The sequence below is a fragment of the Melozone crissalis genome, unplaced genomic scaffold (assembly GCF_028551555.1).
Source record: "Melozone crissalis strain CALT ecotype California unplaced genomic scaffold, PUWL_Pcris_2 ptg000005l_1, whole genome shotgun sequence".
NCBI classification, from domain to species: Eukaryota; Metazoa; Chordata; class Aves; order Passeriformes; family Passerellidae; genus Melozone; species Melozone crissalis.
In genome coordinates this window covers 21,041,382-21,068,694 of record NW_026535783.1, presented here as the reverse complement: position 1 = coordinate 21,068,694, position 27,313 = coordinate 21,041,382, and the positions used below count along the sequence as shown (strand labels likewise).

At 41.1% G+C, this 27,313-nt stretch overlaps 1 protein-coding gene across 1 annotated transcript in view; it reads left to right on the top strand.

Moving 5' to 3' along the window:
* The window catches only part of KIAA1958 (KIAA1958 ortholog), a 51,202-nt gene that overhangs the window by 14,775 nt on the left and 9,114 nt on the right, over window positions 1-27,313 (top strand). The window contains exon 2 of the mRNA XM_054290091.1: window positions 15,481-16,745. Coding sequence (XP_054146066.1) covers window positions 15,593-16,745 — 1,153 coding nt within the window. The 5' untranslated portion in view covers window positions 15,481-15,592. The remainder of the gene's footprint in view (window positions 1-15,480; window positions 16,746-27,313) is intronic.

The window sequence follows — 27,313 nt, the reverse complement described above, 5'->3', positions numbered from 1 at the left end:
AGCAGCATGTGCAGGGGCTGAAGAAAGCTGAAGAAGTTGAACCATGCTGGAAACCTTCAGATTACCTTCTACAGTCCCTCTGGATGGATCTAGATGGCTCATATATTTCTGCATGCTTTTATGCCGAATGGTAAAACTACTACAAGTGTTGGCTGCAAATCATGGCAGTCAAGCGATATGAGGAAGAATTAAGAAAGTTACAGGTGCATGCTGAAACTGGCAGTGAGTATTTGATTTAAACATCTGGGTTAAGAGTTTATTTCTTAATAGAAGTTTTTACAGTTAGTCTTTAACTTTCTGTGGAAGCCCTTGTTAAAGCAGAGGCAGGTGACAGCACTGCTCTGTTTCGCTGAGAAGCTAAGTGCAGTGGTTTAGACATCACCACTTGTCTTCTTTATGGACATTCTTTTAAATATATATCTGTGTTTTGGGGATTTTGGTAGCCTTTTGCTTACATTCATTTCTTAAATCAGTCTTTTCCTAATGTTAACTGCTGATGCCATAGACTTTGTGCATTACTGGCTTCACAAATATTCCATAAGTAAAGGAAGTGAACAGGTTGTTTGTAAAGCATGAAGCTAATAAATATAGCCCCATCATTGGGTGCTGCCCAGTGTTGGCTGTGGTTCAGATTTGCACCATGTTTGAGTGATAAGCATTTGCAGCCACCCAGGTGAGCAGGTCAGAGTCACCAAGCACCATCTGCTTCGTGGCAAGGTATCTTCCAGTGCTCTCACCTCTTGCCACTGGCCCCAGTGATCTGCACTGGAGAGCAATGCCAGAGTGGGTTTCTTCTGCATGTCTTGTACCTTCACATGGTTGGCTCTAGTATAATGTCTAGTTACTGGCACAGAATCAATCTTGCCTGCCAAATGTTGTATTTGTCCCAGAGGCTGCTCTCCTTCCCCTTGCCCGTACTGTCCATCTTGCCTAGTCTGTAGGACTGGACTCTGGATGAGAACAACCAGAAACTTTGTGTTAAAAAAAAAAAAAATTAATGGCTAGTTACAAATACAGTGCTCTTAGCTATGAAATGTTTAACTTGCATAGCTGTGCTGCAGAGAGAGACATCTTTTGACTGCCTTTCCCCTATCTATCATCTTCCAAAACTGTACAGCCAAGAGATTTCAATTTCTTCCCTCTTTGTCTTTGGCAGATTTACCCCTGTATTGCACAGCTATTCTAAACACAGGCCTTTTAAAATGCTGTGAGAGGCTTTATTTTTGTTTGTATCTCTTTTAGAAGTATTCCTAAGTCTAGTTGTTCCAGTCTGGCAGACAGCAAGTAGGCTAAATTTCTCTTAGTGTCCCTGAGCATTCTGCTTGCTTTAGCAACCATAGGAATAGACTCCTCTGTAGTGTGCTATGGTGCAGCTTGAAATGAAACCTGGTTTTAACAAAGGTGGACACACTTCCATCTCTGAGGGCCAAACTGAAGGACCTACTTCATGTTTTTAATTGGTCTAAAAGCAGTTTCATAAAAGACATTTAAAAGGGGAATAGACCTGTTCAGTTTGGTCTCATGCTGCAGCTGGGCCTTACAAAACTGTGGAGCTTGCCCTTTGCAAATGTAATTTGCCTTGCTCAGACTTCTCAGATGTCTTGTGTTTTGTAAAGCTTTTGGGTGCTTTCTGTGCCATATTTTTCTGTGGACATGGATAGTTACATGGCTACAAAGAGGAACAGTTACAGAAGTGCCAGCATTCATGCTTCATCAGAGGCAACATTTCAGTACTTGCATTTCTGCTCTAATGAAATGGTTACATTTTAAAAGGCAATTGTAGAAAGATCGTCTTGTCCATAGTGTAGATGACCCAAGAAGCAACATGTTTGTCTGTCCTACAAGACTTAAGTGTGTTCACCTCTTGTGTGTGGCAGAATTTCTTTTTCTGTTGCTGCAGAAAATCGTGGATCAGAAATTGTGCCCAACCTTCTGTCTAGCTGGGACCGTGGCATGTTGAGCCTCCCAGGACAGTAAGTGAAATACACCCTTCCATTTGGCACACCAGCAATGTACCCACACAGGAGGCTGCTTTGCTAAAAGTTGGTTCACAGCATTACCTTTGGCTTTTGGTACACATCATGGGACTCTGTCTGGAGATGCCAGCTTGCTCTGACCCTTCAGTGCAGTCTCATACAAATGCTATTGACACCTTAGACTGCACTGACAGCATCAGAAGGGTCAGGAAGTTAAACACAGCAGGGACATTTTTCAGTGGTAATGATCAGTCAGCACTTCTATTTTTCTTTTTAGTGCCAACATGTACCTTTTACTTGCAATTGGGCAGGTGGAAGTTTCTCTCATAAGTGTGAATTTATGAGAAGAACTGCATTCAGATCTGGAGGATTCTGTTTTCTCCTGCCTTGTATGTACCACAGTGACTGCTAAGATGTCTGCAGGTAAAGGTGAAATACTGTCAGTGCAAAGCAAGGTGAAACTCAGCTCCAGACCCAGATATGGTGTAAGACCCTCTGACTTCTTTCTGAGGTTGCTCCAGTATTGACCGTTTGCAGGAGGGTTAGACGATGTCTTGCCTTGGCAAATTCAGAAGTTCTGCTATCTAGAGAGATGTGACAGTATCATCACTGCTGAGTTTGGTGTCAGTAATTTTCACTGCTTCCCCCCCCAGCTGTATCTCAATGGTAACACTTTGCAGCTAGAAGGAACCACTCTGTTTCCAGACACCTCAACAACGGTGTGAAGCATCAATACAAGAATTCACAGTACAGATTTTTCTGTTTTGGACTCAACATACTAGTAAATAATCAAGAGTTTTGACTGAAACAAGTTTTTCTGAGAGGAGATGAAACTGTCTAAGTGCACTGACAGTGAAGTGAAATCCAATTGGAAAAATGTCAGCAGAAATTTAAAAAAATTGGTCAGGGCAGTTCAGTACACTTACATCCTGTATAAATGTCAGCATGTTCTTTTTCACCATTTTTCTTTTTTATTTTGAGTTCTAATTTCTAAATAAGACCCTGTGTCATTCCTCACTATAATTCTAAAATAGCTCTTCTAGGTTCTATTTCTTCAAACAAGAAATGTCCAGATGTCTGTGTAAGAGATCTGACTGGTTTTAAATGAAAATGTACTCCATGACAGAGTATCAAATCTGTGCATGTCCTTGTAGAAAATGTTTTCAGAGATTAGATTAAGAATTAGTATGTTAGAAAGTTCTGTGTTTCCCTTAGTGTAATCCTTAGTTATTCTTGTTTGGTTTTCAGTGTTTGGCATTAATTATAGGTTATTCACATCTAGAGGGTGTTAGAAGTTAGATATTGATATCAATGTCCTTGGAATGCCTATACAGTATGACACTTCAGCTTGTATTTGTGGGATAGAGGTGTGTTGGGTTTTTTCCCTTTGGTTTTTTTGTTGGGTTTTTTTTTTTTTTTTTTTTTTTAATGTGGAAAGACTGTATATTTTCTACTAATTCCAGTCGAAGACTGCACTAAATGAAGCCCCAAGAAAGAATTAGTTAGAAACACGGTCAGGTTGGTATAGTAAAACACCTGCTGTTTTCTTTGAAACATACTGGATTTTAATAAATATTTTGGTTGAGTGTCTGTTATTTAATTGGGGAGGGGAGGGGAGGGGAGGAGAGGAGAGGAGAGGAGAGGAGAGGAGAGGAGAGGAGAGGAGAGGAGAGGAGAGGAGAGGAGAGGATCACATGGAAAAATGTATATTTTTGATTTTTTTAAAATTATCTTTCTAGAGGTTAAGAAGTTTGTCAGGATCCATTTCTTGAAAGTTGAAGGTTTGCTTTGGAGGTGTATACCTTACAATAAATTCCTATCCTGCTTGTAATTGGTTTTATTTAGACTAACATGTATTTTGCATTTAGAGCCATTTTTCACTGTAATGAAATAAACCAGTATGAACCGAAATGGGCAATTTTGGAAGGAATTTCCTCATCTGTTTTTGCAATAACTCCAGTACTAATAAAGCATAACAAGAACGGACTTCAATGAGTCACAGAATCATAGAATAGTTTGGGCTGGAAGGCACTCAAAGATCTAGTTCCAACCCTCTCTGCCATGGACAGGGATACCACTCACCACATCAGATTCCTCAAAGCCCCATCCCACCTGGTCTTGAACACTTCCAGGAATGGGGCACCCACAGGTTAATGAAGATTTGTGATGCAAGTATATAACAATACATCCAACCATATAAGAGCATTTTTTCTTACACACCTGCTTCCATTTTACTGGTCATGTGATATATTCAGTCTTGTTTTCACTTACTTTGCCAAAAGCAATGTATGTAGCACATTGTTTTGAACTTCAGTTGTCCAAAGGCTGCAGTTTGAGTTTTGAATCTCTAGGAGGAAATAAACCACAGTTGTAAGACTTGAGAGTCCTCTACAATAGGCAGAGCTCTTCTTCCAAAGTCTTTTGCATGCCAGCTGAATATTCTGCAGTTTCTCTCTCTTTCTTAATCATGCATCTTCCCTAAATCTACATGTTGTGCATGTCAAATCCTGCACTGATGTTAATAAGAACTGTGCTTGCTTGAGAACACACATTTAATTATTTTGACCAGAGCTCCAGTACTTGCCTAGTTAGAGTTTTGTTAGGTTTTCAGATCCTCAGGGTCAGATTTTACAGATGTTTAGTTTACATAGACCTCTGAACATGCCATTCAGTGCTTTTGATTACATAAATGCTTGTAAGAACTGAGGCCTGGGTTGACTGAGCCAACCAATGTCAAAGGGCTGTTCATGTACAGCTGTTGAAGCCTCCATAGCTCCAGCCCCACTCAACTCAGACCTGCAAGAATTTTTTGGTGGCATTCAGAGTGGGCTGGGTGGGCCACTCCCCACTCCCCATTCCCCATCTTCTTCATCAAGAGAATAGTAGGTCAGGCTGCTTGTCCTGTGGGATTGCCACCAACCCCTCACCTGTATGTGGGTAAGCATCATGGGGCATCTATCTCTGCCTACTTTCAGGGAACTCAGAACAGTAATCTTAAAATATAATCTAGTTTAAACCTTGGTTTAATTTTCATTTTAATCTCAGTTGATGAGTGATATTATGTTAGAGGCACACAGCTAGATATGTTTCTAGGGATAAAAGAAAACTTGCTACATAGTTGAGTGAAGCGTTTCTACTCTTTTTGTCCTCTGTCAGCCAGAGGATGTTACTACCCTGTATTTTTGTCTGGCTTACATTTGAATGCAAATCCTTGCTGGGTCATTTCTAGGGCAGCTTTTATTTCACTGCTTTTTCTACATCATGTCAAAGTGAGGTCTGGGAAGTTTTATTAGGGACTCAGTTGCATATGATCTTTTATGCACAGTTGGATATGAGCCTGTTCATGGAATAATCTGCTCTCTTTAAGTTTCCTGTATTTTTTTCAAACTTGTTTGCCAAGAACAACTCTTTTCTCTGAGACTTGAGTGTTTTTTAGAAGATTTTAAAAAGTAGCTGCAGGACAGAACCTCAGAGTGATGCCAATAGCTCAATTATAACAATAATTGTTGATACTTCAAAAAAGCACACTGTAAAGACAGTTCAGAATGTTTTTCTTGCTGAGAATTAAGATAATTAATTGGAGAATCATTTAACATCAAAAACCAACTCTGTGTTAAAAAAAAGTAAAAACCTAAACCCTTCAAGTCTAGTAAAGGGAGTGAAGTTTCATCCTTACACATCCTGACTTTCTACAATTTTTCTAATTTCTGTGGGAAACAACCTCCATTTTTCATAGGTGGTTAATACTGTTGTTTCACTGGCACTTTTTAGCCAAGTAATGCATGTTTTCAGTATTGCTATAGTAGCACTATTCCAATTTTCAGCTGGTTTAGAAAAGCTCTGAAATGAAAGAAATCCTGCAAATAAAAATTACAAATAAAATCTGGCACAATAAAGCCTTTCATCCACAGAAGTTGCTCACGCTTGCTTGTGAGGAATAGCATGGAATAGTTAAATTGTTTGGGCTGGAACTGAAGGCATTGGTTTCCCTGTAAGAAGATAAGGATATTTGGTGTTCATAATTTTTGTGCAAGTCAGTTTTAATATTTCTGTTTTCTTTTCAGTAAATCATGTGCAGACTTTCTCTTAATATAATTTCTAGGTAAACGAAGAGCCAGGGAAAACATCTTGCCTTCAGGCTTTGTGGGCATGATTCTTCTAATTGTAATTCTAAAGTTAGAGAGGGTACACTCGCTTCATTGTAAACTCAGGAAAGGATATAATTTAAACATTTTCCAAACATACGATTTCTCCACTAAAGAATGATTCTGAACTGCAAGCTGAGACATATAAGCTGACTCTTTGATATAATCCAGTTTCAGTCTCAGGTTATCATGAAAAATTGTGTGAAGGCAGATTTTGGAACAAATTTAAGAACAACACAAGACAACCAATCCATTATAGGCAAGCTCCCTGGTAACTTCAGTAAAATAGAGATTTTTTTTTTTCAGTGTTCAGGACCTTAAAATCTTATAGTTGATATACTTTTCAGAAATGTTTTTCCAGAAGATGTGTTCTTTCTTTAAAAATGTCTTTGCTGAATATATAGATAATAAAATGTAAGAGGCAGCCAAGATTTACCTGAGACTACAGTAAAACTCCCTGCTATGTTTTACTAATCCTGAGGCACAGGCATCTTATCAAGTACTCCTTTGTGTTGTAGCCCTGGTTGCAAGATGTAGAAATGCACGTTGTTGTCATCATCACATTTATGCTGATGTTGCCTTTGACATTTATATTGACAAAGCCCATGGAGGCATCGTGAATATCAGGTTTTCACCCTGGCACTGCTGCAGCAGAGCTGTTTAACTATTAAGATATTGACTATGATTTTTGTCTCTTTTCAGAGCAGGCTTTACCCTGGAGACTCTGCATTGAGTACTGGTGTGCCTGAGAATCCCTGCTTGGTTATTGAAGACCCACTTGTAGCAAAAGCAAAACCGGGGCCATTTTTTTTCCACTGGAAAATTGTATTGCTGTTGTCACCTCAGCACCCTGCTCAGCTTCTCTGAGTGATGATCCCTGCTCTGTGTAAAACACAGGTTGGAGTCATTAAAAGTGGAGGCAAGAATTTCTAACACTTATAAGAGATACTGGGTTGAGAAAAATGGAGCAAGAGGTCTTATTTTTTTTGGTAGACAAAATGTGAACTCAAAGCAAGAGAATCTGGATTACTAAAGGGATTAAGTACTGGTGACTGAGGTAAAAAATCTTATTCAGAACAATGATGAAAGAATTATGTAAGTGTAGAGGCATATTTTCATCCATTTGGGCTTTTCAAAAAACAGAAATGAAAATTACAGAATTACAGAATCAGTTGGAAAAAGATCTCTGATATCTCAAGTATAATACTTGTGGCACTGAGTGCCACATCCAGTCTTTTCTTAAACGCTGCCAGGGGTGGTGATTCCACACATCTCAGGGCAGCCCATTCCAATGTTTAGTCCCCCTTTCTATGAAGAAATTCTTAATGTCCAACCTCAACCCATTGAGGCTATGTCCTCTTAATTTTTAGCTAGTTGTCTGGAAGAAGAGACCAAACACACCTGGCTACATCCTTCTTTCAGAGTTGCAGAGATGTAGAGATAAGGTCTCCCCTGAGCCTCCTTTTCTCCAAGTCAAACAGCCCCAGTTCCCTCAGCTGCTTCTCATCAGACCTGTGCTTCAGATCTTTTCTCAGCTCCTTTGCCCTTCTTTGGACACACTCCAGCACCTCAGTGTCTTTCCAGTAGTGAGGGACCCAGAACTGAACAGAGCACTTGAGGCACAGCCTCACCAGTGCCCAGTACAGAGGAACTGCTCTGGTCCTGCTGGCCACACAATTGCTGGTACAGGCCAGGATGTCCTTCTTGGCCACCTGGGCATATTCTGCCTCATGTTCAGCCACTGTTGACCAACATCCTTGGATCCTCTTCCACTGGGCAGATTTCCAGCCACTCTGCCCCCAGCCTGCAGCACTATATGGGGTTGTTGTGGCCCAAGTGCAGGACTCAGCCCTGGTCTAGCTGAACCTCATACAATAGGTCTCAGCCCATCTTTCTAGCCTGTCCAAAATTCATCCATCAAGGGAAGTGGTTGCAGTGACATTATTCATTGAGCAAGACCAGCCTCACAGATAAGACCTTTGGACCTGGTTCAATTGCCACTGCACTCAGTGGAGTCTTCAGTGGGTATTAAGCTCTTCTAAGCAAATTTGAGGGTGGACAGCTTGGTTGCACTGCAACACTGTTTCTTTCTGTGCAACAGTGGTCCCACATGTATTCAAGGAGCGAGGAACAGTGCAACAGTGAAACTGTTAAAAATGGAAACATGCATTTTGCCTTTGCTGTTGAAAGATACTTGATGAAAAGGATGAGTTTTGTTTGAAGATGTGGAAAAGTTCGGTGTCAGACCCATTATAACCTCAGTGGAAGGTAGAGCCAAATTCACACAAATCACAGTTACACAGTTTTCCAAGTGCTTGGAAATCCAGGATGGATTTTGCACTGATCATCATTCTTGCTACATCACCTCCATTGCTGCTAGTGGAGAAAAACATGAGTACTACTGAAAATGTTTGCTCCTGCCACACTTTTCTCTGCTCACTAAGCCAGGGGTACATAATGGTCATTGGACAGTTCAACTAATGGTCTGTAAGTCAGCAGAACTGGTAGTCCTAAAACTTGCTTTCATTTGTCAGTCTGAAGGAACACAGTCTTTTTAAGCTAGGCCACAGCATCTATGTGTCTTTCAGGTCTTTGTTGCAGATCACAGTGAGAAGTATCTTTGTTAACAAAATGAGATATGTGTCATTTGAGAGAAAGTTTAAGGGGTGCACTGAATTGAACAAGCAGCATTTGGTGCTTTCAAAATCCTAAAATGTTTTCTGGGTTCAGCGGTCCACTGCTCCGTTGTAAGTAGCTTGGAGTGTTGATATTTTACAAAAGTACATTAGTGCTACAGAGCTTCTGTGAAGAGCATGGTAGAACATGTCCTTTATAGAATGCATAAGGAAGACATGGTAAAAAAGATGAAGCATAGCACTGCCAAATGTTTTGACTTCTCTGGAGCTGGAGGTACTCAGCAACTTAGCAGATACATTCAAGTACTGTCAAAAAGTCACTTTTCTTTCAGACATGGTCCTTGGAAAGAAGAACCTTCCTCAGCAAGAAGAAGCAGTCCTGTGCATTTCTGCACCGTTCTCTGATGATTCTACACCCTGCAAATGAGAACAACCAAATCAGGCCTATATTTCTGGGGAATGAAACTCATGACAGGGAAGCACCAGCACAGGGGTGGCTTGGTCAGGGATTCATGGTAAAGAATTAGCATGTCTGAGGAATTATCAAAAGAATCACAGTGAGCTGGGGAAAAAAAAGAGGAAGAGTCTCAGGAAGCTTATTTGAGACTTTGGCATGTAGGTAATAGGAGAGGCTCTTACATACAAGATCTGCTCAGATTGATCAGGTTTCCTGCACTATCTGTTCTGCTCCCTTTTCACCTGCTTCTCCTGGTGCTCTTTTGCTCTCTCTGAGACCCTTCAGCCACACTATGCAAGAGCAGGACTCACACAGATCCATTTAGTAGGTGCTGGGAAAAAAGATTACCAAAATAGAAGCAGCGGTACCTGTAGCACTACACTCAGATTAAGGATTGAGCCCCCAAACTGTTCCTTAGTCAATTCTGCTGTCAATGGGTGAATCATTTTAGATTGTGAATGAGGCAGGCCCTTGGGAGGTTCTAAATCCTGCGATAGTCTTCCACATGAAAAGGTGAGGAAACCCTCAAATGCTGTCCCAGCCAGCTGAAGGCATTTCTCCAGCAAACAGGTTTTGCTGCTTTGCTCAGCTTGCTGTGATGACAGCTGCAGCTGAAGGCGTGCCGCACTTGGCAAGGAAAGCATCCTGAACACTAACCATCAACTTAGAAGGAGCTGCAGCCTTGTGGAGTAAATGTGATAGACAACCAGGACATTTTTCTGAATGGAGTACAGGATTACTTGCCCAGAAACAAATGTATTGTATTTTCTTCCTACTACGCTCTGAGCCACTCTCTCAGGAAAGCATTCTTGGTGCTGCTTGTTATTGATAGGAATTGTAATTGTGGTTCATTGAGAGTAAAGCCTGCTTATTCAGCAGCAGAGCTCCTACAGATTTCAGAAAGCCCAAAATAGAAGCAAAAAATCTCTGAGACCCACAAGAGGGAAGGAACTTGCTACACATAAATGACTGACTTTATGTAAAATTTGAGGTCCTGGAATTTTGGAGGTGGAAAATTAGCATAAAGGCTTTGTTTTGTTCCTACTGTGTATCCCTATTTATTTCTAAATTATTTCTTACAGAGCTAAAATCACAGACAAACAGCATAAGCTTACATAAGTTGAAAATAGTGATTTTGTTGAGGTGAGAGGTTCTTTTTCCCTTGAAGACACCATTCAGAGATTGTTTTAAGCGACAAATGAGCGTAGTTGAAGAATTACTCACTAGCTTAAGAATGCATGACATTGCCTATCTCACAGGCTTGCAGACCTTGCCAGGATTTGTAAGCCTTTCCTCTGTACTGTATGCCCTTCTTTTTCCTGAAGAGATATTCAATTAAAAACACATCCTGCTAAACAAAAGGAGCCATATACAGTTGGTATCAGAGGTGGAAGTCAACCCCTTCTCCCTGTGGTGAACTGGGTAAATTACTTGATTCATACCTTGCCTATACAATGCCGTTGTTTTCTATGTGCTTTCTTTCTCTCTCTCCTTCTGCTTCTTCTTGCTTCATAACCTTTATTTCAAGCAGAAAGTAAATGCAATAATATTTGAGTTGACATGGAAGTTTTGTACTCCGGAAACCAAAAATCAGAGAAAATGCACTCACCTACCCCCATTCCTTCCAGTTTGCTGGTCTGTTTTGGTTGACTGTCCTGGTCCTGTGTCATCTTGATTACCTCCTTTGCAATATCAGTGAAGAAATCAAAACACTGAGTCAAAGAGGCTGACCTTTCACTCCACTGTGAGCAGGAGTCCTCTCATAGGAGACAGCAGAGAAGGTGATTAGCAGTGGTGTGATTTTGGGTGCTCTGTTGCATGGCTAGGGCCCCCAGCATTTGCAGGTGCTATCTGGGCAAGGCTGCAGCTTCTGCTGAGTTTACTTCAGCAACTTACTTTTTAAAAGAGAAATATATAGGTGATCCTGGATTGATGGCTGGCAGGGCCTGTGGGACTGCAGCAGGCCTTTGTGAAGACTTCAGTACTACTCTGCCTTTGTGGATGAATTTACACTGGGATTTCTGCTGTTATTGACCTCTATCAAGGCTAAACATTTGGCTTGTGAGATTCTAGTAATAAGAGAAACATCAGTATTGTCCATTAGCTAAGATCTTGAATTAGATAGATAGTTCCACTATGGTGGCCAAATCTTTTAATATGGAAAGGTAATCTTTCAAAAAATAAAGCAATGCTTCTCCTTAAGACAGTGATGGAGTAATAGCCTAGTAAGTTTGTACAGGGTGGAGAGACTGAAAACAGAGGAAATATTTTTAGCTTCTTTAGCAAGTATGAGAATGCAGAGCCCAAATGCTTTCTAAGACTTTTTTTTAAATGTAGAAGCTGAAAAAAATTGCTTCTCCCATAAAAACACTTAAAAGTCAAGTTTCAGTTGCTATAAGATTAGTTTGAAATCCATGTTATGTAAAATGAGTAAATGCAGGTTTTTTTACAACTTTTAATGTATTCAGGGTTTAGTTTTTATACAGCTGTCTGATTAGAACAATTATTTTTTATTACTAACAGAAGTAAATTTGGCATTGTATTCTTATTTGAGAATCTTGAACTTTTAGAAAATTTTCAGTAGTATCAGCCTTAGCATCATGTCTCAAAAGGACTCTTAATGTAGTCCTGGCTATATTGATCCCTTGAAAAAAATCAGTATGGAAGTACTAATAATCAGTAACCGTAATAGAGTTTCAAACATAGATATGTGTGATGCAAGTTAGTGTGAATCAACTTATCTGTGATTACCCTGGGGAGGCAATCCATTGCTAACTACCTGGGGTTCTGTGAGAGGACAGAATCCCAAAATTATTTTTTTCCTTCTTTACAACAAAATGCACCCATCACCCTCTCTGAGCTATCGGTCCACCAAATCCATGTTCCACTGTATGGGCACTGCTGGAGGACACCCACTTCCCACTCCTGGGGCGTGGGAAGTGCATCATCCCATTTTTTGCATTTAGTTCCTTCACCTCTTTTGGCATCCTCACCTCTTTTGGCCTCCTTTCTGAGAGAGCCATATCACAGAATTCCTTTTGAGTCTGAGGAACATTCCATAAGGTCCTAACCAAAACTCTATCACTTTCATGTGCAAGGAGCCAAAATATAAAATGTAGTTGAGGTAGCCAGATCTCTGCTCCCCAATGGTGTTTGTTCATTCTTTTCATGGGATAAAGGAAAGGGTTCATGTTGGGCAGCTACCAACCATTATTGCTCCTGGGACTTGCCTGGTGCAAGGGCCTTTCATAACAAGGGGGCTCTTGCTACTGCTCTGTGCAAAATCAGGAAGAGCTTTGTCTGCATTAAAGTAGCTAAGCCAAGTCCCATCTTAGAACATGAAGGAGGGCTACTCTTTAAATGTTGCTATTTTTCATTGTCCTTTGGTCATCAAATGGATCTACTATGGCAAAACTCTGGTTCTGGATATAGAAAATATTGCCTTTCCTAAATCAAATGGTGTTCCCCTTAATGCATTAACAGATCTCAAGGCATGGTTTTCCAGTAATACCACTTTCTTGCACAGCACACATTCTGTCCACATTAGTCATTGTATTGGTACGTTGTAAATGAGTTTGTAAAATTTTAAAAAAGCTGTAAAATTCAACTCTTCCTTGACAGTCCAGATAGCCGCAGTGAATTTCCAGCACCCAGACGTGCTTCGCTCTGATTTAGATATTTGTAGGCTCTGAACTGCAAAAAAATGCTGTGGAAGATTAAGACATCTGTAATGCAGTTAAAATACCAGTGTAGATTGCATGGAAACTACATCATGTTACTGTATGATTTCAGACTTACCATGTTATCAGGTTATTAAGCATGAGTCATCTTATCAGATCTTGCCAGTCTGAATGAAGTACTTACATAATCTCTAAAATGTGATTTAGAAAACAAGAGCAGATTGTCAGCCAGGATCCTGCTGACTGAGCAGACAAGGTACTCTCCAGAAAACCAGGGACATAATGATACATTTTCTGTGCTTTCTACAGCATGAGTCCCTCCCTCCCAAACTGCCATTTGCAACTTCTGTTGCAGTTGGCAAACTGAAGACACAGTGCTACTGAATAACTGCACACGCAATCTTGACCTTGGCAGTCAGACTGTGGCAGACTTTATCACATTTCCCTAAGGGGAAAGTGATCCTTTAGCCAAATGGGGCTGTCTGTCTTCCCAAGATACATTCCTGGTTGTGTGGTGACTGAGCAGCTCCATGATACCACACAAGGTTTACTCAGATGCATCTTCTGACTGTATTAGCTCTCCCTCCTTTCCCCCGTTCACTTCCCAGATAGTCTTCTTTGCCTTGCTATGACTATGGTGTTCCTCCTCCTGTGTTTTGGTGTTTCTTCTGTGGCAGGGTACATTGTAAGTACATATCTTTGAATATGAGTGTTAGAAGAAACATGGATTCCTTAGTCTTTTAGAAGAAACAGGGATTTCTTAGAAGAAACAGGGATTTTGACCCCTCTTGAGCATGATCTTTAAAAGCTTTAAAACAAATAAAATATAACAAAAAAGAAGTTTTAGATATTTGAAAGTCGTATGTTTGAAAAAGGAGGTCTTCTCCTGTGCCTAAAAGACTTGCAAATTAGGGACCTTCTTGCGTGTATTATACTTCACAGATGCACTGGTCATGCAAGGAGCTATGTGTTGCAGGTGATGCTCTGAGATCTCTGTTTGCATGTGGGCTAGAATTCAATTTATTGTAGCAGTTGTTCTCTGTGCGTGCACTCTGTCTTGAGCTGCTGCAAAAACAAACTTGAATTTTATACGATTTTGTTTCCTAATTATGTGCTTCTTCCTGTTCATTCATTTCCTCCATGCTTAATTGCAAAGATGTTGAAAAAATACCTAGAAATTAAAGTTTCTAGAAATTCCCATGCTGGCTCCATTCTTGACCCCACCAAAGACTCACAGTGGGTGAGGTGAAAAAACCCAGGAGGGTGGGGAAAGTCATAGGCAGTACTTGTGTATTTTATTTCCAGTTTTGATTTCCACAGGCCAACCCTTGTCTGGTGAATAGGAGTGAAGGGGCAGGGATATGCAAGCTACAAAATCATTGAAACGCAGCCTCCTCATCTCCCTTGGCAGCAGAGCAAACACAGATATCTGTAGGTGACTGAGGAGCAACTAGGTAGGCAGGTAGTAATTTGTGTTGATTTTTAGGGAAAGCGTTACCCAGGGGCAATTAGCCACTGTGCGGCTGTCTTTTTGAGCCTTGATGCAGTTCATTTTGTATCTAAAAATGCTTGTGTAGATGAAGACAAGGAATAAAATGAGGTATAACATTGCCATGGATACTTCATTTGATCTGGGACAAATGTAATGGGCTTTTCTTTCTATAAGAAAACAAAAGTGAAATGAGAACAACAGGAACTCCAAGGCTTGCAGGTCATGTTCACAATGCACAGCAGAGAGAGGGTTAGGGAGAGGCTCCAAACAGACTTGCAGAAATGAGAAGAAGTTCACAGATACTTTAGCTGTCCGAGGTCACTGGAGATTACTTCTCTGTCATTAGCTGTATACAAAGAAAAACATGCAGACTTTGCTGTCATCTTGTATGGCAAATTTCTAAATAGTTTTGATTAAAATTGCAAAAGTTTTTCTTGAACTGAATCATGATTTAGATGTTGGAAAATGGACAGTATGATAAAAAGCAGGCCCTTTAAGAGTCTCTTAAGTCTTTGAGCAACTGATGACTATTAGTATAGAACAGTGAAAGGTGAGCTTGTTTGTTTATTCCTTGTATTGAAAGCTCAAGTTTCAAGCCTTCCTTTTGATACCTCTTAAATTCAGTTGAAAAGGAGATATTTGATTCAGTTGAGAAATCTTCAGAAATTATGTAAAACTTCATTGTTTCTTCAGATCCAGTTGGTGCTTGATTCCCACCCCGGTGTTCAAGATTAATTGTATGTGTTAAGATTTTGTTTAATTTTCATTTCCTAGGTATGAACGCACAGTCACCATCTTTTGGGCTGCTTTTATATTTTGTCAGAGATTTAAGCTTCTAATAATTTTGCTACTGATACTGAATTGTCTTGTGCGAAAAGCAGTTTTCTCTTCAGTTGTATGTTGCAGAGATGTTCTGAGAATGAGGAATGTGGCTGCTTAAGACCAGGCGTAGTTTTGAGGCATATTTTGTAGGACATGAGATACGGGTGAAATGGGTGGGTTTAGCTGAATGTACAAATGTTTCATTTTCCCATGCAAATATGGTCATGCTTTAGGAGTGCTGAAGAGTGGGGTTTTGCTCTGTTTCTCTGCAGGTAAGAAGTAAATATGAGCTTGGCAACACACGACCATCAGTGCCAAGACCCTGTAATCTGAACTGTGTCTTCAGCTGACTTCCTAGCGGCCAGGCGCTGTTGATCCTGTACCATGGAGGACTGCCTTCACACCTCCTCCGAAAACCTCTCCAAGCTGGTGAGCTGGGCCCACAGCCATGGGACCATCTGCAGCCTCATCCCCAACCTCAAGCACCTGCTTTCCGAGGGGGCCAATGGCAACCTGACAGCCATGTGGGGCTGTAGTGCTGGCCATGCCTACCACTGGCCCCTGGCTGCCACTTGCCGGGCCGGTTCCCAGGAGCGTGTTTGCTTCCAGGACAGCCGCAGTTTCAACTCGGACAGCCCCAGCATGCTGGGGGTGCCATCAGAGGCTCAGGCCAGCCCCCTGGAGCGCTACCCAGGCCGGCCGGGGAAAGCCAAGCTGGATTGCACCCGCACTCGTGACTCCTGTGACTTCTCCTACTGCAGTGAGCCGTCAGACCTGGGCGAGCCTGTGGAGGAGTACGAGGATGAGGCCACCCTCTTTGACATGGTCTGTGAGTCCTCTGTCACCGATGAGGACAGTGACTTTGAGCCACACCCGCACCGTGCTCCCACCGGCCCCCGCAAGCGGCCGGCAGCCGCGGCCCAGCCCCAGGCCCAGGCCGCCGACGAGGGCAGCGGTGACGTGCTCCTCAAGAAGATCAAGCAGGAGCTCCCTGAGGACTACTATATAGTGGCCAACGCGGAGCTGACGGCCGGCGCCGATGGGCCGGCCCTGGCCCTGATGCAGATGTCCAAGCCCAAGCTGCAGCCCCCGGCAGGGCCCTCCTGCCTGGCACCCACCAGAACCGTGCCCCAGCCAGCCGCAGGCCCCGAGCCCGACCCGCCGCGCCCTTGCGCCTCCCCGCCTGGCCCGCCCCGCATGGCCTCGCAGCGGCCACCCCGGGGACCTCTCGCCTCCCCGGCATGGGGGGCAGGCGGTGGCCCTGTGGCTGCCTTGCAGGTGCCAGCCAGCAGCTCTAATGCCATCACCACCGCTGGGAAACCCATCAGCATCCCACTCTCAGCCCTACAGCTGCCTGGTCAGGAGGAGCCACCGGCGGCTGCTGAGGAGACCCTGCCGTCCACCCCACAGCTGGCCCCGGGTGGTGAGCTGGCCGGCTCACCCTCGTTGGGTGCCGACCCTGAGGTCAGCTCCAGCCAGCAGCAGCCCCAGGCAGCGCCCACCATCACCCCCGAGGCAGCAGTGCAGCTGATGCCAGGTAGGACACTGGGCGGGAGTAGAAGGGTGGTAGAGGCATTTTGGGGGTGTCCCCCAGGCCTGGCTCAGTGAGGGTACAGCGGGGGTGTGTGTGTTGCATTGCATCAGGGTCCTGCTGGCACATAAGTCATTAGGTATGGAAGCCACATACACCTGGAGGGGATTCAGAAACTAAGCACCAACTAAGCACCAGCACCTGAAAAAGTGTACTGCAGCCACAGGCAAAATGGTTTGCAAGGTCCATTATGGGTACAGTTATGTCATGGGAGAGAGCATGCAGTGACCTTGCTGTGTGCATGGGTCAGGGATGACATGACATGCCCCCTTGATGAACCAAAAAAAAAGGGGTCTCAGCCAGTGTAGCCTAGAGTTGGAGAGTTTCGTGTTTCCTTCACCTTGTCACATGGGTACTGTTGGACCTGCACAGGCAAAGGAGACAGGTTATCAGTACCAGGAAAGAGGTTTTTGCTTCTATAAATAGTTATCTATAAGTCAGATCAGTCTGTGGACACAAGAAGTATCAGTACAACCTTAACCATGAAACTGATAAAACTTTAATCCATAATGAAATGGGTTTTTTCCATTTTCCCAGTGAACGTTCCCGTACACTGTGTCCATAATTTTTCTCATCTCCTGCCAAAGCACATAGAATTGGCATAAACAGATCAACATTATTGGATAAAGACCATGTTAAAACAGCTGACTTCTGCTGAGTGATTATCCCATGTGGAGAATATCTGTTGACTACATGTCTTCAGTCTGTTTCTTGAGCAGACTTGTCAGCTTCCTCTGGGCCTGAGCACAGACAGTTGTCACTCTTCCAGTTTCTTCTTTAGTGGTGCCATGCCAGGAGGAGACAAGGCAAGAGCAAGTTCTCCATCTGCGTCCTTGGACTGCCTGGTCAAACAGAGTACAGACAAACAGTGAAAGGGCTAAAAACTGCCTATATGCAGTCCCTGTGGCAGGTACTGCAAGAGCTAAAACCCATGACTTTAGCTTGAACATCCTGAAATCTGATTGAAGACTACTAAATCTTGCAACTGGTAAGAGCCTGCAGATCTTCTTGCCGGGTCAAACAACAGACAAAGTTAAATACACAGTTTTACTAAGTAAAATCCTACTAAACATTAGAAATTTGGAAGGACAGTAATTGTCTTAAAGCAAAGGAAATTCTTCTTTAGGACCCATTTCTTGCATGACTGCATCTCTGAGATGTTGCTTTGCAGTAGTCCTTTCAGGTAACATCCCTCATAGAAATTCCCTTGCAAAACTCCATCTGGTTTAGAACCAATTCTGCACTGCTAAATTTGAGAAAGGCAGGATTCCTGATGCCACTCAACCCAGATTGTGTGTTAAATGTACTTGTTCTGCCTTCCTCAGCTTGTAACCTATCACTGCTATATGTATATGTCACTGGTTTCTACCTGCCTGCCTCTGCAACTTGCTCAGGTCTCAAACTTGCAATTTGGGACAATGGAAGACAAACCTAAGCAGAATTTTCCATGTTAAGTCTGTGTTATCTGGGAGAGATATTTCAACAGATCCATTAAAAAATCCAAGCTGCTTTCAACTGTTTTTGCCAGGTCTTCAGAAGCTAAACAAGGTCAGCAGTTGTTACTGTTTAGAGTTAAACCTTACAAGAATGGAGGCAGCACAACACTTCTGCATTTATATAATTTCAAAAACAGGATTGGTCCATGTCTAGTCTCACTTTGAGGGCAAAGTGGGATTGCACGTGGATTACTTCCACTGCCTAAATCAACCCTCAGAACCTCCAAGTGCTTTACTTTTTGCATAGACAGTGATGGGTTTTCAGAGTGCTGTCCAAATTCCAGTTTATTAAGTTATGTTCTCAGTGGTTAAATTTCTTGTGCTGTTCCAAAAAAGCATTACACAGTTCCTCTCCTCAGACTGGTCCAGTGTTGGTGTCACATGCTGTTATTTTACTCAGAGGTAGTGGCATTTTAATGAAGATAAACTGATTGACATATGACTAAAACTTGATACGTGAGCAAAGTTCCACATTTCCATAGAGCCTTCTCCTTCGGGAAAGAAGAGCTGGCATTATTAAATGTTCAAGTTGCAAAAAGATGGGCAATGTTGGAAATTGAATTTATTACAGATGCACAGCATATTCTTGCAGATAAAATGTAGGAGTTTGATTAAAGACTAGATGCTCATTGACAGTGATTTTGTTACATTGTCTGCTAATGAAGAGTGATATACTGAAAGCGGTGCATGATGTATAAAATTTGAGCAATACTGAACTACAAGAGGATGTTTATCTATCCTGTGTTAAAATTTTCTGTCCTAAACAGACAGATGTGAGTCTTTTACATTCTGGTGTAAAAAAAAGGCAGAAAACTAATTAAAAAAAAAAAAGGTCAAAAAAGGTCAAAAAGTCTAGAGCTTTTATTAATTTATAGACTCAGTACCTACTTAACTAAACAAAGTTGAAAGAGAGCTGGGAATTTAAATTCTGCCTTGTCGTCTCCAATATCTGAAGCCTTGCTTCTGGTCCCATTAGAACTGGTGGTGTAAGGTCTAAGATCTGCAGGACTAAGGCCTTATTTAAGTTATCCAAAAAGGCTGCAACCTAACCAGCAAGAAATACTACTTGAGCTTTAGCTTAAGTGACACATCCTTGCTTTTATACCAGACACAGCGGATAGTAATCCCATAGATGGTGAAAGTCAATTAGTGACATTTGGATGTCTAAAATGAGGAATGGAAATGATTTAGTGTTATTGCAGAAGGCTATGGAGGGAGATTGTGGCTCAGAGAAGGACAGGGCTTATTTTGAATGAACACAAGTTTTGATTCTGAGAGATGTAGGATTTACTTTGTAAACAGAATTGCTGAAGAATTTGTCAAGAATACTGAATTTCCACTTGAAGACTGAGGCTGAAGATATGTTTTGTATTAACAAGACAGTGCAGCAGGACATGTCTGATTCAACATTAGTGCATCACTATAAATACAGGGGCAAAGGGTCTCATGATAAAAAAAAAGATATCCAACAAACTATGTACAAACTATGCTGAATACAGAGTAGTAAGCAGAGATGCAAAATAAAAAATCATTTGAAGTATTGACTGGGGTTGTTGCTTCTGTCAGAGATGTAGCAGATTACATTCTGTCTGTATCATCATAATGCCTTCATGTGGATCCATCACTGAATCGCCTGACTGCTTGTTTTATGTATACAGGCATTTTCAGAGTGTGGAAGGGAAAGAGTGTCCACAAGCACCTCTCCTCTCATAGTGCTGCTCACTGTCCTGGCATTCTGGTTATCAAAAGTACCTGTGTTTGAATGTGAGCTGTGCTGAGGGCAGTGCTTAGCCTTCCTGGCTCTGATGTCTCTGCTCTGAGATCCTCTCAATTCTTTCATTTTCTGTAACAGTGTGGATATCTCTGTAGGTTACAGGTGTTCGTAAAAGTCCCTGTCTGAACATGACCATTATAAAATGGAGTGCATCTGGGACTTGTTGGGTATTGATGTAGAGCGCTTAGTGGAATATTTTAAGTATTTCTCTGTAATCAGAAGAAGTAGGATCTCTCCCTTTCCCCTCTTCTTTCTGTCTGCAATGTCTGCAATGCTGTGAGTTTAAATTTAATGAGAACCAAGATTCTCATATAAGATTTGTGGATTAGGAGCTGTTGGATGAGCATCAAAATGTTACAAAACTTCGAGGTGAAAGGAGTCTCTTCACACCTTATGAACTGACAGTTTTGACTAGATTTAGCTCTAACTTCTAAATCACTGTTTATTATTAAAAAAAAGTGTCAGCCTCGCACATTCCAAAGAAGTGCAAACAAGAAAAAATAACACCTTTTTTAGGGGTGTATATAAAGCATACAGAAAGGCAGAATTAATCCTTGTTGTAATTATTTCAAGCCCAGTGGAACCGTGCCAAGTAGCACAAGAAAAATAATCACATCAAAAGAAATTTATAAAACTCTTATTTAAATTGTGTTCTTCCAAGAACATTAAATAACTGCTGATCTCTGTACTTGTGGTTTACATACAAAGGTTGATGAGTTTTGGCTGAAGTGACTGCTTGAAGCCTATCTGCAGGGATGTCTTCTGCTGAATGTGGTCAAGTGACCACTTAAATATATGTAGGGGTGAGACTGTGTCTTCTCTTTGTGTTGTACTGAAGAGATCAGAGTCCACTGGTGACTCTTTAGGTCCCATAATGGATATCTATTGCTGCTCTAGTCGAAGGACTAGAAATAGTAAGTGCTGAGATACATAATTACAAAAAATATAGCTTTTTTTTTTTTAGTTGCTAGGGCCTGGCTTATTTAAAAGACTAAAATTACAAATTACATCATTATAGTTGTAAGTATCAGAAAAAAGAAGCTATTGACATGATTAATCACCTGATCTTGCAGCAGTGATTTGCAAGCCCTCTCCTGCCTTCAATTATCTTCATCTAAATGCTGTTACATTATAATCTAATGTTTTGGGGGCTGTATTCTAGAAGTCTAGCTAGACATCTTTATTCTAGAAGTCTAGGCAATGATTACTAACCATTATAATGTTACAAACGAGTTCTGTTTAAAAGCAGGACAGTACCATAAAGAGGACATGTTTAGCCTTGGCAGAGTAGTTGTGTAATTGCTTTTATCATCTGGGTGCACAGCATGACAAACATACTTTTAAAAAAGAATTGAACCTGTAGTACTAACAACTGTAATACAAGAGTTGTTTATGCAGCTGTTTCTACAGCTGTTCTGTTTGCAGAAGAACACAGAAATGAAAATTCATCAATTATTACAATATCTTTAGATTTTCACTGTGCTTAAGGAATACATCAATTACCTTTCAGGACTTCCCATTTATTTTCTTTAGTGAAGATTCCTTTCAGACACAGAAAGCTCATGCCTGCCTTTTTGTATAATCAGCAATGGACTTTGTCATGTAAAAGTTGTCCTAAATACTAAGTATTTATCACAAACCTAAACATGCAAAAAATTAGGACGCTGCTTTCCTTGATGTCAAGGGCTTGTCTCTTCTTTTCACCACGGACCTCCTCTGAGTGGAACTACCTGCAGCACAAAGAGACATCTCCTGGTAGCAGTCTTACTGGAGATATAGATACATATATATATACTTCTTTGAGGAAATCATTCATGAGTATTCATACTGAAAGTAGATTGGTGTGAGAGGTGTTTGGGGATGATGGGCTTTCTGTTGAATTCCTTCAATAAAAGGTGCATAGGCCTGCTAATCCTGTGTAATGGAGGGAGGTGAAAGAATGATTGTTTCCATACAATCTGTGAAAGTTATTTGCCTGCAGCTAGGAGGGAAAGGACTATTGCAGCCAGGCCCCAGCAGTTTTTAAGGATGAGTTTTGTAAAACATGCCAAGTTCAGCTGATAAACAGTTGAGAATATTCACTGGAGTTCTGCACTGAGGAATCGCATCACTGAAAATTATTGACTCTTCATTTAAATATATATTTTTCATTCCAAGTATCATAGCATGAATAGTATTAAGGAAGATGGTGTGTGATATCAGAAGACAAACTGCCCATTTCAATGAATGGTTGTGTTCTGGAGCATCACAATTGATTTTAGACCTAGGAACATACCCTGTCCCCCAATACCCTAACATGAAACTCAGAACAGCAAAAAACAGAATGCACAATGAAAAGTAGAAAACAATCACTTTTGCAAACCAACATAATTGAGACACTATGTTCTCCCTTTCTCTAGGGTGTCTTAAATAGGCAACTTTTTGTGTGAAGTGCTCTGTTTTATGATACTGTTGTATAAAAGAAGAAAATAATGCCTCTGCTGCTTCCATCTGTCTGGGAACATACAGGAAAGAATAAAAAAATTGGACACATCTGTACTGAACATCACTTTAATTTTAGGAAATAGATTATTTAACATGGTGCTTTTGATCAGAGATCAGTTCCTTTTGTGTGGTCTTTGCAATTGTTTCATTTTGGAGCTATTTTCAGCTTATGATTTGTGAGTCTTTAAGAAAAAAGAAACAAGGGTCAGATTTGGATCTGCAGAGGAGATGCAACACAGGAGCCAAGAGAGATGCTGGCCCTGGAAAGGCTTCAGACAGACACTTTACTTTTGCACTTCAGATAGGATGCTGGCAGAAAAAGGGAACACAGGTCTTTATGGTTTAGATCAGGACACTTTCTGAGAGTGATTTTCCGCTTTGTGTGAGGCTGGCTAAACAGGGCCGAGAAAGTGATCATTATCCTGTTCTGGGTAGTGGTGAGACCACACCTCAAATCCTGTAGTCAGTTTTGGGCTCCGCACTCCAAGAAGGACATTGAGGTGCTGGAACATACCCAGAGAAGGGCAACAAATCTGAGAAAGGATCTGGAACACAAGTCTGATGAGGAGCAGCTGAAGGAACTGGGGTTGTTTAGCCTGGGCAGCCAGGTAGGTGGTGATCTCTTCTCCCAGGCAAATGACAGGATGAAAGGAAATGGCCTCAAGCTGCACAAGGGGAGGTTATGGTTGACTATTAGAGAAAATTTCATCATCTAGGGGGCTGTAAAGCATTGGAACAGGCTACCCAGGGAAGTGGTAGTCATCATCCCTGTGAAACTATTCAAAAACAGTGTGGATATGGTGCTTGAGGACATGGTTTAGTGGTGAACATGGTGATTGTACTAGCTGGTTGATTGGTCTTGATATCTTAAGGTCTTTTCCAACCTTAACGATTCCATGATTCAATGATTCTATACCTACAGAAGGACTACTTCACATTTGTATTCAAGATCTAAGGTTTTAACGGTAGTAGACCTTGGGGAGAGCTGTTTTCACCTGTCTCAGTGATGGGAATATGGCGTTTTTGCATAAGCTGTTCTGTGAAGCCAACATGCAGTGACTACTCATTTTCTTCATACCTAAATTATATCCCTCTTAGTGAATCTTCTGTCATGTCATCTCTTTTTTTGTGCTTGCAGTGAACCTAGAATCTGCTTGAACATGAAACATTATCAGTAAAAATATTTGAGTGTATTTTCTGTCTCTCTGAGCAAGAGAAAAATTTGGAATACAGAAATCCTTGTTTGAATTTTTCCAGAAAAGAAAACAGAAGCATGAATATATTTTAGGTATTTTATTGTGGCTGGCACAGCACAGGGCAGTACTTCCTAAAAAATTCAGATCCTGGAAACAGTGAAACATGAAATCTATCTTTCTTTGATAAAGTATGCTTAAATGAAGCATATGCCATTTCAGGAAGTGTTGAAACAGACTATTAAATCAAAACCTCTAGGGAGAGAAAGTGGAATGGCTGCTTTCCCTGATGACTTGCTGGGACACTCCACAGAATGGTCACAGGAAAGCTGCTCTCAGCACTGGTTGTTTTTAACAGCTTGAATGCGGCTGGTGGCCACAGTGGAATGGTGTGGCAGAACTGCATTTTCATTTCCCAAATAAGTGTACTTTTGTCTGCTGCCCTTTAAAAATTGAAGAATGCTGCTTATCACACAAATGTTGTGTTAGATAGGGCAATTCCCAGGTCATGGTTCCCACTAAGTCCTGCCCATGGTGGGAGTGGGGGTGGGGCTGTATACGTGTCTTTTGAAAAGTGCTGCTGAGTCTGAGTAAAACTTTGCTTAGTTATACATTGATCATTAAGTGCATTGGCTGCATCTAACTTCTAATACGTACCTGCTAATCCCTTTAACTCTAATTGAACAGTAAATGCACATACACAAAGGGAAATTCTGCATGTGTTCCTGCTGATTGAACTGAGGGTGACTATCGCAATGACACTGTGCGCTGTTGTAGCTTTTCATTAACTTCATAGGTCTTCATGATGAAGGTCTTCATGACTTGAAACCATACAACAATGGATTGATAATATTTAACCAATTGCTTTCTACTGTGTACTTGGGAAGGAAAAAGGAAAGAAAAAGGCCATTTTTCTGTTTTGTTCAGAGAAGGAAAAAATGTATTCTGAGCTATTCTACTCCAGGTCACATCACCTCAGTGCAACAGCTGAATGTGCTGTATTATTTCAATCAGGAAACCTGTACCCAAAGATCAAGCCTGTGAAAAATAAGAATGTTAATCTCTGATCCTTGAACAGCTTGTTTTGATTTTATGTTTACACTCATTTCACTGGTATGTGCCTCATCCCTGCTTTCTGATAGTGACTGGTCAAGCACAGCAGTATGAATGAGCCAGAGCGGAGTTGATATTTTTGTATGGAAGCAATTTCATTTTGTCCACAACTTGGAGGCCTCTCCCGATCGCTACGGGCTCTGACCTTCAGTCATGTTGACATGCCACATTATGGAGTTTCTTTCTGTCCTTTGATGGAGTGTTGCATTTTTTTTGAGACTTCATTTCTCTTATGACTATAAATCTAAGGAAACAAAATAACAGGCAGAAACACTATTCCTAGCAATTTTATTTTTCCTCTCTATATAAAGAATTGGCTTTATGCCTCTGTTTCCCTTCCCCCCACCCCTTAAGATAGTCCTCAGAAAGAGGAAAAACTTACAGTTTGACAATAACTTGTCCCATTACCATTCACTTACAGAATTGTTAAATACATCAGACTGTTTATTGTGCTGGTGTCTATTAAAAGATCCATGTATGTGTGTAACACATCCCCAATTACATCCATTAAACTAAGTCCCATGTCACCTCTTATAATAATTGGTTTGAGTCAGTTTTGGTATGAACTCATTCAGTAGCAAGGGAACTGATTGTTCATATCCTGTATAGAAGAACAAATTATTTTTATGGAAATAACAATCCTGACAGGAAAATTTTGGCAGTGTAAATACAGAAGAGAAATAATAACAATATTCTGAGCAGCAGAGAGGTATGTAATTTGTGTATATTCTCCTGAATGTGTACACAGCTAGAAAACATCTGAAACTCCTCATTTTACTTAAGGAGACTTTACTCAAGTAGAGCTGCAAAATGTGACTAAATATTTACTCAGTCAAACTATGATAAATTAGGTTTAAACATGTATCCAAGGACAGAAAGAAATGAATTGTGTCATGGACAACAGTCCAGCTATTGATGAATGCACTTCTCTTGCAGGTTTGTCTCCTCACTGTGCAAAATTTCCAGCTGCTCCTGCACCTCCTGGGAGCCTTTGTCTTTGCAAATGCATGGGCATGCCATGGCTAGTCTGGAATAAAGAGATCTTTGGTCAGCCAGGGTGTGTGAGTAGCTGCCTATCACAGTATCTAATGCTTGAGGGCTGTCCTCCTTCCAAGAGCTGGGATGTATTCATGTCTCTGCCCTCTGCCTAGCTTTGAGTCTTCCCCAGTCTTATAGGACCTCTGCATTTTAAACTTCCATCTCTTTAATGTGATGAGAGTTGTGTTTGTAAAGGTTAAATTAAAGCTCAGTTGTCATTTTTTCTAGAGTGTGAGGAGGAGAGAATTCAGCACAAAACAGAAAAGCAGGCTAAAAATATACCTTAGAAGCTGTTTCACTTGAAGTGTTAGACTTCATTCTCTCTGGAGAACTATGTTAAGAGCTGCTCCTCAAATACTGCTTTCTGAGCCAGTGAAGACAAAAGAAATATGTCTGTTCAAAGTGTGCACGGAAATTCTTTATGCAGATTTGTAAATCGTGAGCTCTTCATTGAATTTATGTCCTTTGTCGCTTACTTCACTCCTACTGGACAATATACAGGGAAAGGTAAAAACAAATTAGCCTGGCTGGGCAAAATCACCAACAGAGAATTTCAGAAATCATACATCAAGATCTCTAACAAGGAAGGTGGAGTACTTTACTAAGTCAAAAATGGTAAGAGAAAAAATATTGAAATGCAGTTCTTTGGAGTCCATGTGCTGCAATCTGTATTAGCAGAAGTAAATGCCATGGCCTGCCAACACATTTCCTCTTCCTCTGGCTGAACTAGTAGATAGTTCAGGCAGAATAGGAAGGGGTACTTTTTTATTCACTACCAATGGCACTTTAATAAAATAGAGGAAAAATGTCTGCAGTCTTTAATAAGCAATATATCAACCAAGTGCTGTCAGCCTGTGTAGAGAGTTTCACAGTGTGATTTATTATGTTAATTACAGTCATGTGGGCCTCATGCTCTTAAGTCTGAAACTGCTCACATTCTCAGCTTGATTTAAGAATATGCTTTGGCCAAGACTTAAAGTGCCGCTTATTATGATTAATGTAATAAAATATTTATTACATTCTCCTTTTCTTTGTTTCTCTGCTTGCTGCCCCAGTTAGACTGACTCATTTTGAAACACGGATATAAATTAGATTTCAGATGATGAGGATTCTCATCTGGTTTTAATCTCTCTCTTTGGTGTTATGTTTTTTTTCATCTTCTTTGTTCTTACTCTCTCTTCTCTCCCCCTCATCTTTGTTTCTCTCATATTTCCCAGTTCTGCTTCTCAGTTGCTGTCTGGAGTGAACCAAAAGCAGGCAAATTTCATAGCCCTGCCTTATTTGTTCCAGACTTCTTGCATTGCTTTCCCAGCGATACTTATTAAAGGTTTTTCTTAAATGTGATGACATTAAAACTGGCGCTACATTGTAGCTGAGAACATGCTAAGCCTCTGGTGAAATGAGGTGGCATGTTTT